The sequence below is a fragment of the Mastigoproctus giganteus genome, chromosome 2 (assembly GCF_048544385.1).
Source record: "Mastigoproctus giganteus isolate SK-2022 chromosome 2, ASM4854438v1, whole genome shotgun sequence".
Lineage (NCBI taxonomy): Eukaryota > Metazoa > Arthropoda > Arachnida > Uropygi > Thelyphonidae > Mastigoproctus > Mastigoproctus giganteus.
Genome location: NC_143576.1, coordinates 26,518,141 through 26,533,955, shown reverse-complemented (window position 1 = coordinate 26,533,955; position 15,815 = coordinate 26,518,141). Strand labels below are relative to the sequence as shown.

Below are 15,815 nucleotides of genomic sequence, written 5' to 3'. Positions count from 1 at the left end.
ACCTTCTGTGCACACGTGTGAAAATTTTATGATGAGGAGCACACCTGTGCGGGAAACGTTCCTGGTACAAGCGCAGAGTGGTGTGCCCGTTACAGTCCGCAGCTCCATACATGAGGTGCATCTCGGCCAGTTCAACGTTTGAATACTCGTCCATCCTACTGCCCCGGGAACCGGTTCGCAAATGCTGACTTCCAGCAGGATCGCTATTCATGCGACCTCCCGTTCAACGTCCTCTACCGCATGACGAAGGCATTTCGGACCCTGCAATGCTATGTGATTCCGATTCGTCTTTGTGCCCCCTACACCTCCTGCAAGTTTGTCGCACTGGTAGTGAATCACCCTGTATATCAAGACAGGTGAGGCAGATAGATTAGCTAATCTAATTTATGTACCAATTGAGTTCTGCCAGGAGGCAGAGATTGTTATAAGTAACACATGGTACACTCTACCAGCGAGAAGACTTTACACATGGAAATCACCCCAAGATAGTTTAGAATGCCTGATAAGAAACCAAATTGACTATATTTTAGTAAATAGAAGGTTTTGAAATGGAATTAAATCAGCCAAAACATATCCAGACGCTGATGTGAACTCTGGTCACACCTTACTATGTTCTATTGTGAAAATAAGGTTGAAAGCTGAGAGGAAACATCATCACAAGGAAAAGATAAATATTGATGGACTAAGGGATGAACAAATACATGGGCAAGTGAGAACAATGTTGAACAGTGAGCTACTGCAATGCGACATCAGCAAGAGTGGGTTAGAAAACGGTTGGGAAATGATTAAAAGCACAATTTTTAAAAACTAGTGAAGAGATTCCGGGAACAGAGTCAAAAATGACACAAAAGAAATGGATGATAGAAGAGATTCACCGAAGAGCGGTCAAGAATAATCGCTTTGAATACGACCAAATTCAGAAATTGATCAAAATAAAGATAAAGGCAAGGGAGAAATGGATGGAAGAGAGATGTGAAGAAATTGAGATTTTACAACAAAGACATGACGAATTTAATCTGCACAGAAAGATAAAGGAAACTGCAAGAATTTTTAAAAAGAGAGAACTGAACTCCATGAGATATACTAAGAGTGGATTGCTGATGGATCAAGACGAAAAAGTCAGAGCTTGGGAGGAATGTGTTGGAGATTTTTTTTCAGTGATGTGTGTAGATTGGACGCAATAGGAGATGAAACTGACATGGAAGGACCAAAAATACTACAATCAGAGGTGTGCTATGCCATCCAACAGGCATCAGCTGGGGAAGCTCCTGGTCTAGATGAAGCTGCAACTGAGATGCTCAAACTTATTGATGATAATAACATAGGAAAGCTTACTGATCTGTTCAATAAGGTGTACCAAACAGGACATATTCTAGACGACTGGCTTAAATCAACCTTAAATCCATATACTTCCTAAGAAAAGTAATCCAAAGTCTTGCAGCTACTTCCGGCTAATCAGTCTTATAATTCATAATGCTGAAAATATTACTAAAGGCGATTCGAAACCACATATTTGTGAAATGTGAATCATGATTGGTGACACGCAGTTTGCCTTCTGCAATGGCCTTGATACTAGAGACGCATTTTTCTGCATGCAAGTGTTACTACAGAGATGCAGAGACTTAGGACAAGACATGTATATGTGTTTCATTGATTTTGAAAAAGCTTTTGATCATGTGCAACATGACAGCCTCATCAATATGCTACCACAGATTGGACTTGATGGTAAAGACATTATCAAGAATCTCTATTGGAAACAGAGGGCAGTAGTCAGAGTGGGGGACACTGAGATGCAGGAGACCAAGATCAGTAGAGGGGTTAGGCAAGGCTGTATACTCTCACCACTACTGTTCAACATATACTCCGAATATATTTTCAGGAGAGCTATGGGAGCAGTGGAAAAAGGCATAAAAATAAATGGCCACATAATAAATAACATTTGTTATGCTGATGACACAGCTTTAATAGCAGGCAACAACAAAGAACTGCAAGAAATGTTAGAACGAGTTAATAAAGGACGTGAAGATCAGGGCTTGCACATCAACACACAAAAAACAAAATTAATGATCCTCAGTAAGACTGGAGTCAACGGGACAAATCTTGTTTTAAATGGCAAGAGTATTGAAAGAGTAAAAAGATTCAAATACCTTGGCTGCTGGCTGAATGAAAATTTAGATCATGATGAAGAGATTAAGATCAGAATTGAGATCGTGAGATCCAGATTCACAAAATATAAATTACTGGTTTTGGAAAAAAAAACTTTCCACCGGCAACAAGCATTAAATTTGTAAGGTGCTATGTGTGGCCACTACTTCCATATAGAATTGAAACTTGGACACTCAGGCTTCAGCGGTGAAGAGAGTGGAGTCCTTTGAGATGTGGGTGTATAGAAGAATGCTGAGGATCCCATGGACCCAAGTGTTACAAATTATAGGACATAATCGGGAAATGATGAACATCGTGAAAAAGCGGATGGCAAAATACTTGGGATACATCATGAGAGGAAGGAAGTACGAGTTGTTGCAGGTGGTGCTGAAGGGAAGGATGGAGGGGAAGAGAAGAGATGGCTGACAAAAAACCCCATGGATGGATAACATCAAGAGGGCAGGACTGGGATTCGAAGAACTTGTCAGATGGGCTGAAGATAGAAAAAACCCAGGAAATTGACAAGAAATGCTTGATTAAGTTTATTGCTTAATGGCTTTTTATTTTAGCATGCTTGCTCTTCTTCCTGCCCTCAGATGGCAACTAAATTTTGGCATTGGTGCTGGATCTTGAACAAATGTGTTGGGCCCTAAGAATGTGTGTTTAAGGGCCAATTCGTGTAAAGTGAAAAGCTTAGAGGATTTTTTTTGTTCAAAGAAACAATAATATAGTAAGAAGTTTATGCTTTTAATAGATTAAGTAAAGATTAAGGGTCTAATGTGCTACATTTTAGAGATATGAATAATAAATGCTTTAAATACATATTGATAATTGCTTGCACAATTTAATGAGCAAGATTATAGTGCTATAATTCAACACACTTTGACAACCCACCCTCACTTTATTATTTTTCCCTTCCCTTCTCATGTAATGACCTTTCTGCTGCACTTCTTTGCAATGCTATTGTTTGAGCACTGATCTTTCTGTTTATCAGCCATTTTTAAGAAAAATATTAAGCTGTCAGAGGTGGCATAGCATGGTGAAACATACATGTTGGTACAAAGTGGATTACCATTCCATCTTAAAATGATTAGAGGACAGGTGGTGGATACTTCTCAATGCATTTTTTCCCCTCCTGATTAAAGTAATGTTTTTATCTGTAAGTTTACAACCGTATGATCAAAATGGCAATATTTTCTTTTTATTCATTAATTTTACAACCCGAGTGGTCAAAAATGCTAATTTTCATATATCATTCTTTAGAAACTTATAGCACGGCTGTGCGTGGATATTTTGAACCGCAGCTCATAGTATAATTTGGTATACTATGAGCTACGGGTGTATACTTCTTCAGTGAACACAATAAAACTAAGATTATTAAGCTACACATGGCCTTAGTGTCTTCTTCCTCTTTAGTTAATAAAAATAATATTAATTTATTTGAAAATATAATAAGTTATATATTTACAGTCGATTCTGGTTATTTGGGACACATCGGGACTAGCGCATTTTGGCCCGATTAAGCGGTTGCCCCAATTATGCGAAGTTTCACATAAATAGTTAAAAATACAGCTTTACGATTGATTTTCTGTACAATCAAATGCTGTTACGATGGACTCACCATAGTAAAGTACCATTCACTATACGATATGTAGTATGTTCCAGTCATTGTGATCATGTTTGTAAATTTAATTTTAATTCTATTAAACAGCAATTCTAATTAGTGAAAATAGGAGGAATATTATCCACAGGCTATAAAAGTAAAGTATATTAAGTACAAATTTACACTTTATTACCTTACCAATTAAAAAATTAAATGATACGTGAAAATCGGAAGAATATTTTCCGCAGGTTAGCAAAATAAAAATAAATTTATGCTTACGTGTATAGCTTAATTAATATGGATTGTAATATGTACACACTAACTAGTTGACATTTCTGTTCACTGACATTTGTGGGTAATGTTAAAATTTAAAACAGTAAAAAAGATAAGCAATCAATAACAAAGAACATGACACACACAAATTAAAAGCAACATGATATGTGCAAGTGAGAAGGAAGTAACAAGTTATGAATCTTAAAAAATAGGAATGAAGAGAAGCTTCTGAAAATTAATTTTTTTATATGACTGAAGATTTCATGAAAGTGTAAACACATTTCACCATAATAGCCCACAGAATTCCAGCTGTCAGTATTATCACAAATTCAATAAGATCAAGTTTGCTATCCGTTTATAATAGATTGCACTAACAGAAAAGCCCAATAAACAGGGACTGCTAACTGTTTTATGGTTGTGACCTCCAGAAATCTGACCAAACCACATGGTATGGTCGGAGACAATCGTAGGGTAATCTCAAGTGCTGCAGTCTCCTGCCCCGATTAAATGCCATGTTGTCCTAATTAAGCGAGGTAAATCCTGGCTATTTTCTTGATTGGCTCTGTTCTTTAAGATTTGCCCCAAATACATGGCTGCCCCAATTAACTGGTGGCCCAAATAACCGGAATCCACTGTGTGTATATATATATATATTAAAACATTTGCTCTCTGAGACAGCTGAGGCAAGAGGGGTTTACAATGATATATATTACAATTTACATTTGAATTTACATTCTTAAAAATGTTACCTTGAGTACAGAAAAGTAAATAAATTATCAATAAACCAATCGACAAATCTTCCTAAAAGGCCTAAATATAAAATTTTACGAAAATTGATCGTGAGTCAGGTAAATACACATGGATGGACAGACAAAGATATAATAATTGTTGCATTTCCGCTGGTCAGTTTTAACGAAATTTGGGGGGGCTCTACAAATCTTTCTAAAATGCCCAAATATAAAATTCATGACAATGCATCCGAATGGGAGTCTAATTATTACTTGAGGGTGGACAAAAAAGAAATAATAATTGATAGATTTTGACTAATCCGATTTTAATGAAATTTGGAACAGCTTAACAAATCCTTTTAAAATTTAAAATAAAAATAAAAAATAAAATTTCATGAAAATCCAACCATTGAGAGTGAAGTTGTTACATGTGTAATGGCAGACAGACAGAGGTGAAGACAATAGGTGAATTATGTATGAATAAGTGCCTAAAAATGAGATCCTACATATTAAAGGTGAAAGATGCATATTACTAAATACTGTTGACTATGAATAAGAAAGGACATAGCTGGCTTTTATTACTAATCTGATACCATCTCATTTGTCAGCATCATCCACCTCGGCACATGAGCTGTCCAAATACATCATAAAGATTATAGTGCTACTGAAAAGACACATTCACACCTACATAAAATACCCAGTTATAAAGTTATGGGAAATGTGTTATGTTCTCTTTACACATCCATACATTTCCAAACAGCTATGGAATGTACAAGCTAAGTACTATTCAAGGACGACACCCTGGATAAAATTTAAGAATTTTTTTAATTTATATAGTGCCAGAGCAGTGTTGAGAACATTGCAGGGGTGATGTGCAGAGTTCATATTACTGTGAAGGCTCATGTTCAGTCTGGTTAGGGTGTTATCTTTTAAAGTCTCTGGCACCAGTGAACAATTTTTGAAATCATGGTTCTATCGTGTAAGAAAATTACCTATTGCGAAAAATGAGTGTCTACTGAGAGAGAAGGGAAATTTTTGAAATATATTTAGAAGACTTGCTTCTTGCTTAACAGGGTTTTGTGAAAAAAAATAGTTCATTACTTTTCAGTTCTGGATGAAAGTCGCTAAAAAATATTCACTAGTACATAACATAAAAATTCACTAGTATGATAACTTCTGTGGCAAAACCTTGTTTGTTGTTTGTTTGTTATTTGGTTTTTAGGAGCATTAGCAACTAAGGCCATATTGCTCCAGAGTGATATGCGGTGATCATTCCCTGACCTTTCCGCATCCTCCATATTTGATGGGCATGGGCTTGAACCCCAGTCTAATCAAGAAGCATGTGCTACACACTGCTGTTCCTGCTCACCTGACTACGGAGGCACCTCAAAACCTTGTTAGGATGACTGAAAGTGCAGGACTATGTCGCAGCTACATATTTCAACAGTCATTTTTCACATAGAAATAACAGTCCTAGACTGGGAAGACCCTGTATCTAATTTTTGTTTTTAACTAAAAAAACAATATTTTTACCATTGTCTCAATGGGGAAAAAAACAAGATCAAAAAAAATGTTTTCTTTTTCCAGACTTAGTACTTTTCAGTTTATAGCAATGTCATTACTTCATAATTCCTACAGTTAGCACATAAGTAGTGACCGGAGAAATTGAAGATGCTATGTGCTAAAAAGAAATACAGCCATTCCCTGACTTACGTAAGGGTTGTGTTCCGTGGAACTCTACGTAAGTCAGATGGTGCCAAAGATTTTAAAAGATAACATGCTAAACCTTTAAAAGATAACACTGAACATGAGCCTTCACAATAGTAGGAACTTGGCACATCACCCCTGCAATGTTCTCAATACCTGCTCTGGTACTACATAAATTAAAAATTCTTAAGTTTTATCCAGGGTGTTGTCCGTGAATAGTACTTAGCTTGTAAATGTTTATGCAGCACTCAAAAATTTGATTGAAGCAAAAAAGAAATGTTCGATGAATGTATAAATAGAATTATTTATTCAGTTTTTTATCTCGTGCAGGAAAAATTACAAAAGTATACAAAATTACAAAAATTTCAAAATGATAAAAATTACAAAAAGAGAGAGGAGACAGGCAAACATCAGCAAGTTTTACCTTTCGAGCATCATTGCCAGAATTAACTCTCCAGATGATAAGCACACTGCTGTGGAAGTTGAGGGCTGTGGAGGTTTAGAAGGGATTTTTTCCAACACATCACAAAATTTCTCCGCATTGGCAGAATTGGCACTGGCGACTTCGCCACATACTTTAATGTTGTGGAAATTAATGTGATGCTTGAACCTATAGGCCGTTGTAGCCTAGTGGTCAGGCGTGCAGGTGCCTAAGTAAAAGTGCCTTGAGTGACCGGGGTTCAAGCCCGTGACTACTGAATACGGTGCTGTTTCTTGTATTCAATCTATCATGCGAACTCCTCTGACCATTTGGTCGTCCCGGAGTATAAACAGAAAATTTATTTTATTTATTTATTAAACCATCCGTTGCTTGCCATGAAATTGGCTTGGAGTTTGCTGTCCTCATCCTTCATATCTTCAAAAATACTTCTTGCTTTTGCTTGAATGGCCATTACACTCGGGGGGCATTCGCTTCTGAATCTGATTTTCCATCCATATTATTAATTGCTTTTCCATCTTCGATATAGAACCTGAACACTGTTTTGTGATCACTGTTGATCTTAAATGCCTTGATCCTTTAACGAGTTCTTTCATACGCACACTGTCCCTTAAAATAGTATTCACTGTTGAAGCAGCGAGACCCAATTCGATGCAATAGATGACAAACTTTGTCCTGCTTTGTACTTCTTAATTAATCATCTCCATTTCTAAATCAATTTTGTTTTGTTTCCCAGCACTGCCAGCACTTGCACTTTCCGTTGGTCCCTTTCACTTCACCATTGTAATAAGTAAATAGTAAGGAAGAGAAAATTCTGAAAATTTATTTATGCTTTTTATATGATTGAAGATTTCAGTGAAGGGGAACTTATTTCATCATAATACTGTAAAATAAAAACCCACAGAATTCCAGTTATCAATATTATTGCAAATGCAATAAGATCAAGTTTACTACCTGTTTATAACAGACTGCGCTAACAGAAAAGCCCAATACCACGGAAAGTGCAATTTGTTTTACGGTAGTGACCTCCAGAAATGTGTTTTAGAAAAATATCACAAAGGCGTTCAAAATTAATTCTTATAACAGAACATATGATAACGATGAAAGTGTAGTGCAATTTCCATTATAAAAATGACCTTTTAGAGAGATAAATAGCTTAGTTATATAGCAAAAATTTTAACTTCCAAGGTCTTGGAATGAATTACCAAAAAAAAAAAAAAGAAAAAAAAAAAGTGTGTCATTGGGTTCACATTATGATATTTTCACGATACCTCCATTTATTCCTATGGGATGCAAAATAAGTTTCCACATTTTTTTTAAGTTTGCACCAGCCGGCAAAAACTTACGTAAAGCTGAATTTCCATAAGTCGGGTATACATAAGCTGGGAGTAGCTGTAATGGTATTTGTCTGTGCTCTACTCTGCTCTGTTGTGTAAGAAAATTACCTATTGCGAAAAATGAGTGTGTACTGAGAGAGAAGGGAAGTTTTTGAAATACATTTAGAGGACTATATTATGTATATCGACATGATTTATTACTGGTGCCATTCCTACTGTAGAATGTGAAGATTCTCATGAAATTTTTATGTATTAGTGAATATTTTTTTTTCGTCTTTCATCCAGAACAGAAAAGTAATGAACTATTTTTTTTTTTTTACAAAAGCCTGTTAAGCAAGAACAAAATAACTAATATGTAAACTGTATTAGAAACACTTTCATATTGTATTTCTATGTTTAATATATTCACAATATCTTGTTTCATGTGAGTATCGGATAGCTCTAATGTTTTCTGATAGAAGTACTGTTGAATGCTGTTTAACTAACCTTAGTAAAGTCATATCTCTTAGAAACAATACTCCTGCATTCTGTCACATGCTATGTAAAACCGAAACTGTAATTGAGCGAAGCATGTGTTACTGCGAGAGGCAAATAAGCAAGAGTAACAGAATAGAAAGTTAGCAGTGAGAAAACATAGAAAAATGTTGAAAATAACTGATGCTCATTAATTTGTTTTGTTGCAAAGACTGAACAAAATGTTATTTTTCTAAACTGAAAAAGTGGTAATTATAGTGAGAAGTTGCTCTGGAAAACAAGTATCAGAATTTATAGGGATTGCTATATTTTAAATGCTAATTAACTATATAATATCGGTGTAGATACACCATAGTTTACCCATAAATTTGAAATGTTACCCATAAACTATAGTTTACCCATAAATTTGAAATGTTACCCATAAACTATGGTTTACCCATAAATTTGAAATGTTATCCATAAACTATGGTTTACCCATAAATTTGAACTATGTATGTAGTTCAAATTTATGGGTAATTTAATAATACATAGTTCAAATTTATGGGTTAACATAAATTTGAACTATGTATGTAGTTCAAATTTATGGGTAAACTATGGTGTATCTACACCAATATTATATATATAGTTAATTATCTAAACCCATAAGAAATTATGTCATGTGCATTTTTTTTCTAATTTAAATGCTAATGTACTACAAGCATTTTTGGAATGTTTCTACTGTTAAAGGTAAAATACATGGGAATATATAGAAATTTCTATTTTAAACAGATGGGTTCTGAAAACCTTGCCAGCAATATTCAAATTTTTGAGGTAGGAGGAATTTTCATTAATCTTAAGAAGTGTCCATGAGTAATTTGAAGTTGTGAAGAACAAAGTTATAACACAGAAACCGAAAGTTTGGGAATGTTCTTTTCTAATATATTTAAAATAGGAAATACCATTTAACTCAGTAACTTTAGTAGTTATTTCTTGCTTTAACAAAATGAAGGTTGTTATTTACTGATGTTTTTTTTATCCGATAGTCAATAGATTTAATATGGGCACTAGAAAGTTTAATGTTTGTCATTGCTGAACAGAACTGCAGTTATTTACATTATTACACTTGTATGTGTGTGTGTGTATATGCTGTTGTACAAAATCTTGCTAGAACAATACAATATGCTTTTTAATTTTTTTAAGAGAGTAGATCTCAGTTATTTACTTAAGTTCATAACAGAATACATAACATAACAGAAAACATAAGTTTTCATTCAAGGAAACTAGTCCTGCGTTACTAATAGGGAAAACCAAAGGCTGGCCAACAAAAAAGGGAGGGGGGAGGAACTTTGAAGTAAATATTTTTTCTTGGCTGAAGAAAGTAAAAGGGGAGGGGTGTAGATAGTTTTATTCCTTGAATAAATAAGTTTTTGACTGCAGAATATCATTGTGGAAGTGTTTTAACTATTTGAATATTGAGAATATAATACATATCAAGCATAACCAATATATATCCCATGAATACAATGTTTGTTCTTTTCAAGCTTTATAGAAAATGTGCTGTTATGTTTATTTTCCAGGCTCATCAGGAAATGCATTCCTCCTGTAGACAACGATTGCTTGCTTGTAGTATTATTGTGAATCTTATTTTTTATTACTGTATGTATACATGTAGTCATTGCCCACGCATATTCATTGCCTCCCAAATTCATAATATCAGAATTCTTTAAAAAATTAGTTAACCTTTTTTGGAATAAATGAGTAATATGAATAGTCACTTCAATTGCTATAGATAAATAGCATGCCCCATAAAAATGAACATATACTTTTTGTATTATGTTAATCTCTCAAAAATTTGATTTTCAAAACTTTTAGATCACATACTGCCTCTTTAAAAAGCGTTTTGTTTATAACAAAAGGAAAATAAATAATTTAACTTACAAAAAATGGTTTGCTGGCAGAAGAACTTAGACCAACTTGCCACAAGCTAAGATTGCCATCTCCATCAGTAACACCAAACTGCAAAATATCAAATCATATTAATTCTGACAACTTTGCTAAATTTGAGGAATTAATATAAATTAATCAGTTTATCAAAAGTTTATTTTAATATAACTTGTTTTAGAGAATCAAAAAATTAATATAATAATTTACTTATGTAGGTATGTACAGTATGAATCAGAGCTGAAATACTCAATATGTTCTACGTTGATAATAATATTAGTAAATTAATAAGAGGAGTTTACCTCAATATAGTACGTGGAACACTTCCGTATGATACCCTCCAGAAATTAAAACGGAAAAAACGAAAAAATCGACAACTTACCGGTACATTAAAGTAAAATATAAATAATTAAAGTAAAATATAAATAATTAAATAATCAATTTAACACAATTCAAAATCAATTCAAAACAATTAAAATTCAAATTAACGCAATTAAAAGAATCTAACGAAAATATTCAAAACGATTTTCCTTCCTGAAGCTGACAATGCTTTTCGACCGACTGTCGTGATCACAGGAATGAAAATTACCCAATCCGGCTAAACCTGCAACTTAAATAGTGATTATGTGTCTTCGCGCATGCGCGTAAAGGTCCACGCATCGGAGATCAAATATGGCCGCCGAACATTAACAGAATTCTCGTGTAATTTAATTTCAACGGTTTCTGCAATTAATAGTCGCGTATAATTACGTTGAACGTTAAGTATTTTGGCCTCGTTAAATAAAAAAGTATGTTTTTCGTTAATGGCATGAAAGGCTAATTCTGACGCTGCTGAACGAGAAGCACGAACAGAGGCTTCGTGTTGATTTACACGGATATTAAGAGAAAACCGCGTCGAACCCTGATAAGACGAGTCGCAATCACCGCAAGAAATGTTGTATACTAGATCATTAATTTGTGTTGCGAACGCCGAAAGAACCGAGCGATTGTTCAGTATAGTGTGTAACTTCCGTATAGGCCTAGCTATAATTTTAAATTCGGTATCTTTAAAGAATCTGTTAAGCTGTTTGTGCCACTGTTCAACATATGGGACAGAAATAAAGTATTTTTTGATATTACTATTGTTGATTGGTGCAGTATTTTGTATCTTATCCTTAGCTTGTACCCTAATTCGATTTATTGTGTTAATGGGATAACCCCTGTTCAAGAATCTGCTAGTTAATATTTGTATTTCTGAGTCTAAAGCAGACTCAGTTTCCGTTTTAATTTCTGGAGGGTATCATACGGAAGTGTTCCACGTACTATATTGAGGTAAACTCCTCTTATTAATTTACTAATATTATTATCAACGTAGAACATATTGAGTATTTCAGCTCTGATTCATACTATCTAATTAATTTTCAAACTCTTATTGACGATTTCATTCACTTCCTGTCTCTCCAGTAGTATACAATCGATACACACAATTATGGGAGATTTTTTGAATGGCTTGGTACAAAATTACATTAAATCTACACTAAGGTACTCGGCCCAAAGTTACCATATTTCTTTCCTAAAATATTGCCTTCAAAACAACATCGTTCCGAAATTTGCCAGGGTGAATTTAAATCAAAAAATTTCAGGCATAAAACAACTATCACTGGCGACATCACGTAATATTGTTAAGCTTGCCTTAAAATCTCGATATTCGGATAAACAAAAATACCTTTCCCAGGTTAGGAAGCTTCGCGATAAATTAAAAAATTATCTACATCCGAACGATTGGTCTGTATTGAAGACCTCCATAGATTCGCGACGGGAAGCACAAGCCTCAGAAATAAAAAACAGACACGTTAATAAGTTGCAAACATTATCGAATAGTTCAAGACACGTTCATGCGAATTCTAACACATTGTCGCGAGCTTGCGACCAAGTTCACACGAGTTGGGTGACATCCCCCCAACAGACACATAAAGCACTACCACAGAATATGTCGGCTAGTTCACGAACACCCCCTCACCCAGTATCCAACGAACCGACATATCAACAGGTTACAAATCTTTCCTCGTGTACACTATCGCAGGACCAGATTTCACTTTTATCCAAAGGATTAAATTATAATTTACCACCTCGAAAGCTGCCAAAAAAACAATGCGTAATTGATATTGAATTTGGACTTCGTAGTGTTCCACAAAAAGATGTATTTATTCAACAAGTTAACCAAGTAGTGAATAACATAAAAGAAACGCGACTTCCTAAATTGAATACACATGACAGTTCAGCTTTACGAGAACTTCGAGAAAATAAGGACATTATTATACAGAGGGCAGATAAAGGAGATACAGTGGTAATACTAGATAAACATGATTATATTAATAAGTTAGATTCAGTTGTATCTGATACCTCCACTTATTGTGAAGTGGACCCGACTCTGTTTACCAATTTGGTAAATCAATACAATAAAACGTTAACCACATATCGTAAAAACGACTACATTACTATGGTTCAGTTGAAGGAATTGAAGTCCAGAACATACAATATTCCTGCACTTTTTGGTCAGGTAAAATTACACAAGCCTGGATTTCCGATTCGACCTATTGTTTCCTACAGGAACTCGGCATTTTCAGCCTTAGCCACACATGTATATAACATTATAAAACCTTTTAGACAGGTTATACAATTTGGAATTAAGAATTACGATACATTATTTAATAATCTTAAAGACTGTAGACTCGGCGACAATGACAATTTATTCTCATTAGATGTTACCTCATTATATACGAATGTAAACGTTGAATACACATTAGATATTATTTGGGATATGTTAAATAAAAACTCGACACCGATTAATTATACGAAGCTACCTATAAAGGAGATTTTTCACTTAATTAAACTATTAGTTGAGGCTAACTACATCACCTTTCGAGACAAGGCGTACAAACAAATTTTTGGATTACCCATGGGTTTGAGCCTGAGTGGCTTAATGTCAGAGATCTATCTCTCAACGATTGAGCAGATACATTTGACACCTTTTCGTCCCCGTATCACATACTATGGGAGGTATTTAGACGATGTTCTAGTTATTACCGATAGTAGTACTATCCAAGACATTTTACATTTGTTCAATAATATTCATTCTAGACTCAAATTTACATTGGAAAGGGAAGATACGGATACTAAGTCATTAAACTTTCTAAATTTCACGCTTACCCGGGACTCGAACAAAATACAATTTAGCATCTATCGAAAATCCACAAACACCGGTATGCTTCTACATTATAATAGCTACCACCCGTTCACCTACAAAAGATCGATTATCTTTAATCAATTTCTAAATGCCTATAAATATTCAACGACGGATTCTGCTTTAGACTCAGAAATACAAATATTAACTAGCAGATTCTTGAACAGGGGTTATCCCATTAACACAATAAATCGAATTAGGGTACAAGCTAAGGATAAGATACAAAATACTGCACCAATCAACAATAGTAATATCAAAAAATACTTTATTTCTGTCCCATATGTTGAACAGTGGCACAAACAGCTTAACAGATTCTTTAAAGATACCGAATTTAAAATTATAGCTAGGCCTATACGGAAGTTACACACTATACTGAACAATCGCTCGGTTCTTTCGGCGTTCGCAACACAAATTAATGATCTAGTATACAACATTTCTTGCGGTGATTGCGACTCGTCTTATCAGGGTTCGACGCGGTTTTCTCTTAATATCCGTGTAAATCAACACGAAGCCTCTGTTCGTGCTTCTCGTTCAGCAGCGTCAGAATTAGCCTTTCATGCCATTAACGAAAAACATACTTTTTTATTTAACGAGGCCAAAATACTTAACGTTCAACGTAATTATACGCGACTATTAATTGCAGAAACCGTTGAAATTAAATTACACGAGAATTCTGTTAATGTTCGGCGGCCATATTTGATCTCCGATGCGTGGACCTTTACGCGCATGCGCGAAGACACATAATCACTATTTAAGTTGCAGGTTTAGCCGGATTGGGTAATTTTCATTCCTGTGATCACGACAGTCGGTCGAAAAGCATTGTCAGCTTCAGGAAGGAAAATCGTTTTGAATATTTTCGTTAGATTCTTTTAATTGCGTTAATTTGAATTTTAATTGTTTTGAATTGATTTTGAATTGTGTTAAATTGATTATTTAATTATTTATATTTTACTTTAATTATTTATATTTTACTTTAATGTACCGGTAAGTTGTCGATTTTTTCGTTTTTTCCGTTTTAATTTCTGGAGGGTATCATACGGAAGTGTTCCACGTACTATATTGAGGTAAACTCCTCTTATTAATTTACTAGTAGGTATGTATAGTAAAAGCTTTGTTATCCAGCAGCTGGCTCTAGTAACCAGTGGCCATCAACTGCAGTAGTTTTCTTTATGGTGCGTATTAGAGAAAATATAACTTATTAATTAAATCCCTTTTTGACCGAAAGTACTTATGCAATGTTTTGGACAATTATTGTGACTTGAAAAACACACTTCTAAACTACTGTAAACTAAACTTTTGATATATGTCTGTTAATTCTATTATTATAGCTTACTGATTTGGTACTTTAATAATCGCATGACATGACCACTTTGACACGGACCATATATCTGAATTCTCTCTATATAACTTGTATTAACCTGATGACTGTAATTGCCACTTGATTAATTTAGACTTTATTATTACTTTATTTGTTGTACTGTATTGGTTTGGTTAACATTGCTTAGTTGTGCCTGCAAGTTGCATAGCTTTTCTATTTTATAATATTGTTGAACTTGTCCCTTTTCTTTCTACTCACTTCTTTTTTTAAATTTTTATTTATTTATTTTTTGTTAGTGGTTGAGATGTGGTTGTCTTAACTACAGGATGGCTGGTATTGCACTATCTCCAGCGGGTGCCGGATACTGTCCATTTCAGGACCAGCATACGAGATGCTTAAGGTGGGCTACAGTACATACTTAGTTGTGGCCCACCTGTCTGCAGTGTAGATAGACACTGGGCAGGTTTTCCAACTGATTGCCTGCCAGGTGACTAAGTGGCCGGAAACAACTAAACTAAACAACACAACACAACACACATGCATGCATACACAATGTCATACACCTTTCTGGCCTTTTGCAGAGTTCTGTATCATTACAGCACAACGTGATGGAGTTGAACCAAAGTTCTAGAGCTGCCCCTGCATGTC

The 15,815-nt window shown here is 34.7% G+C and overlaps 1 protein-coding gene across 2 annotated transcripts in view; it reads right to left on the bottom strand.

Annotated features, from left to right (window-relative positions):
• Rbcn-3A (rabconnectin-3 alpha) overlaps positions 1-15,815 on the bottom strand; it is a 980,796-nt gene that overhangs the window by 52,941 nt on the left and 912,040 nt on the right. For both annotated transcript variants that reach the window (XM_090388469.1, XM_090388476.1), the window contains one exon: positions 10,624-10,701. In XM_090388469.1, coding sequence (XP_090244595.1) covers positions 10,624-10,701 — 78 coding nt within the window. The remainder of the gene's footprint in view (positions 1-10,623; positions 10,702-15,815) is intronic.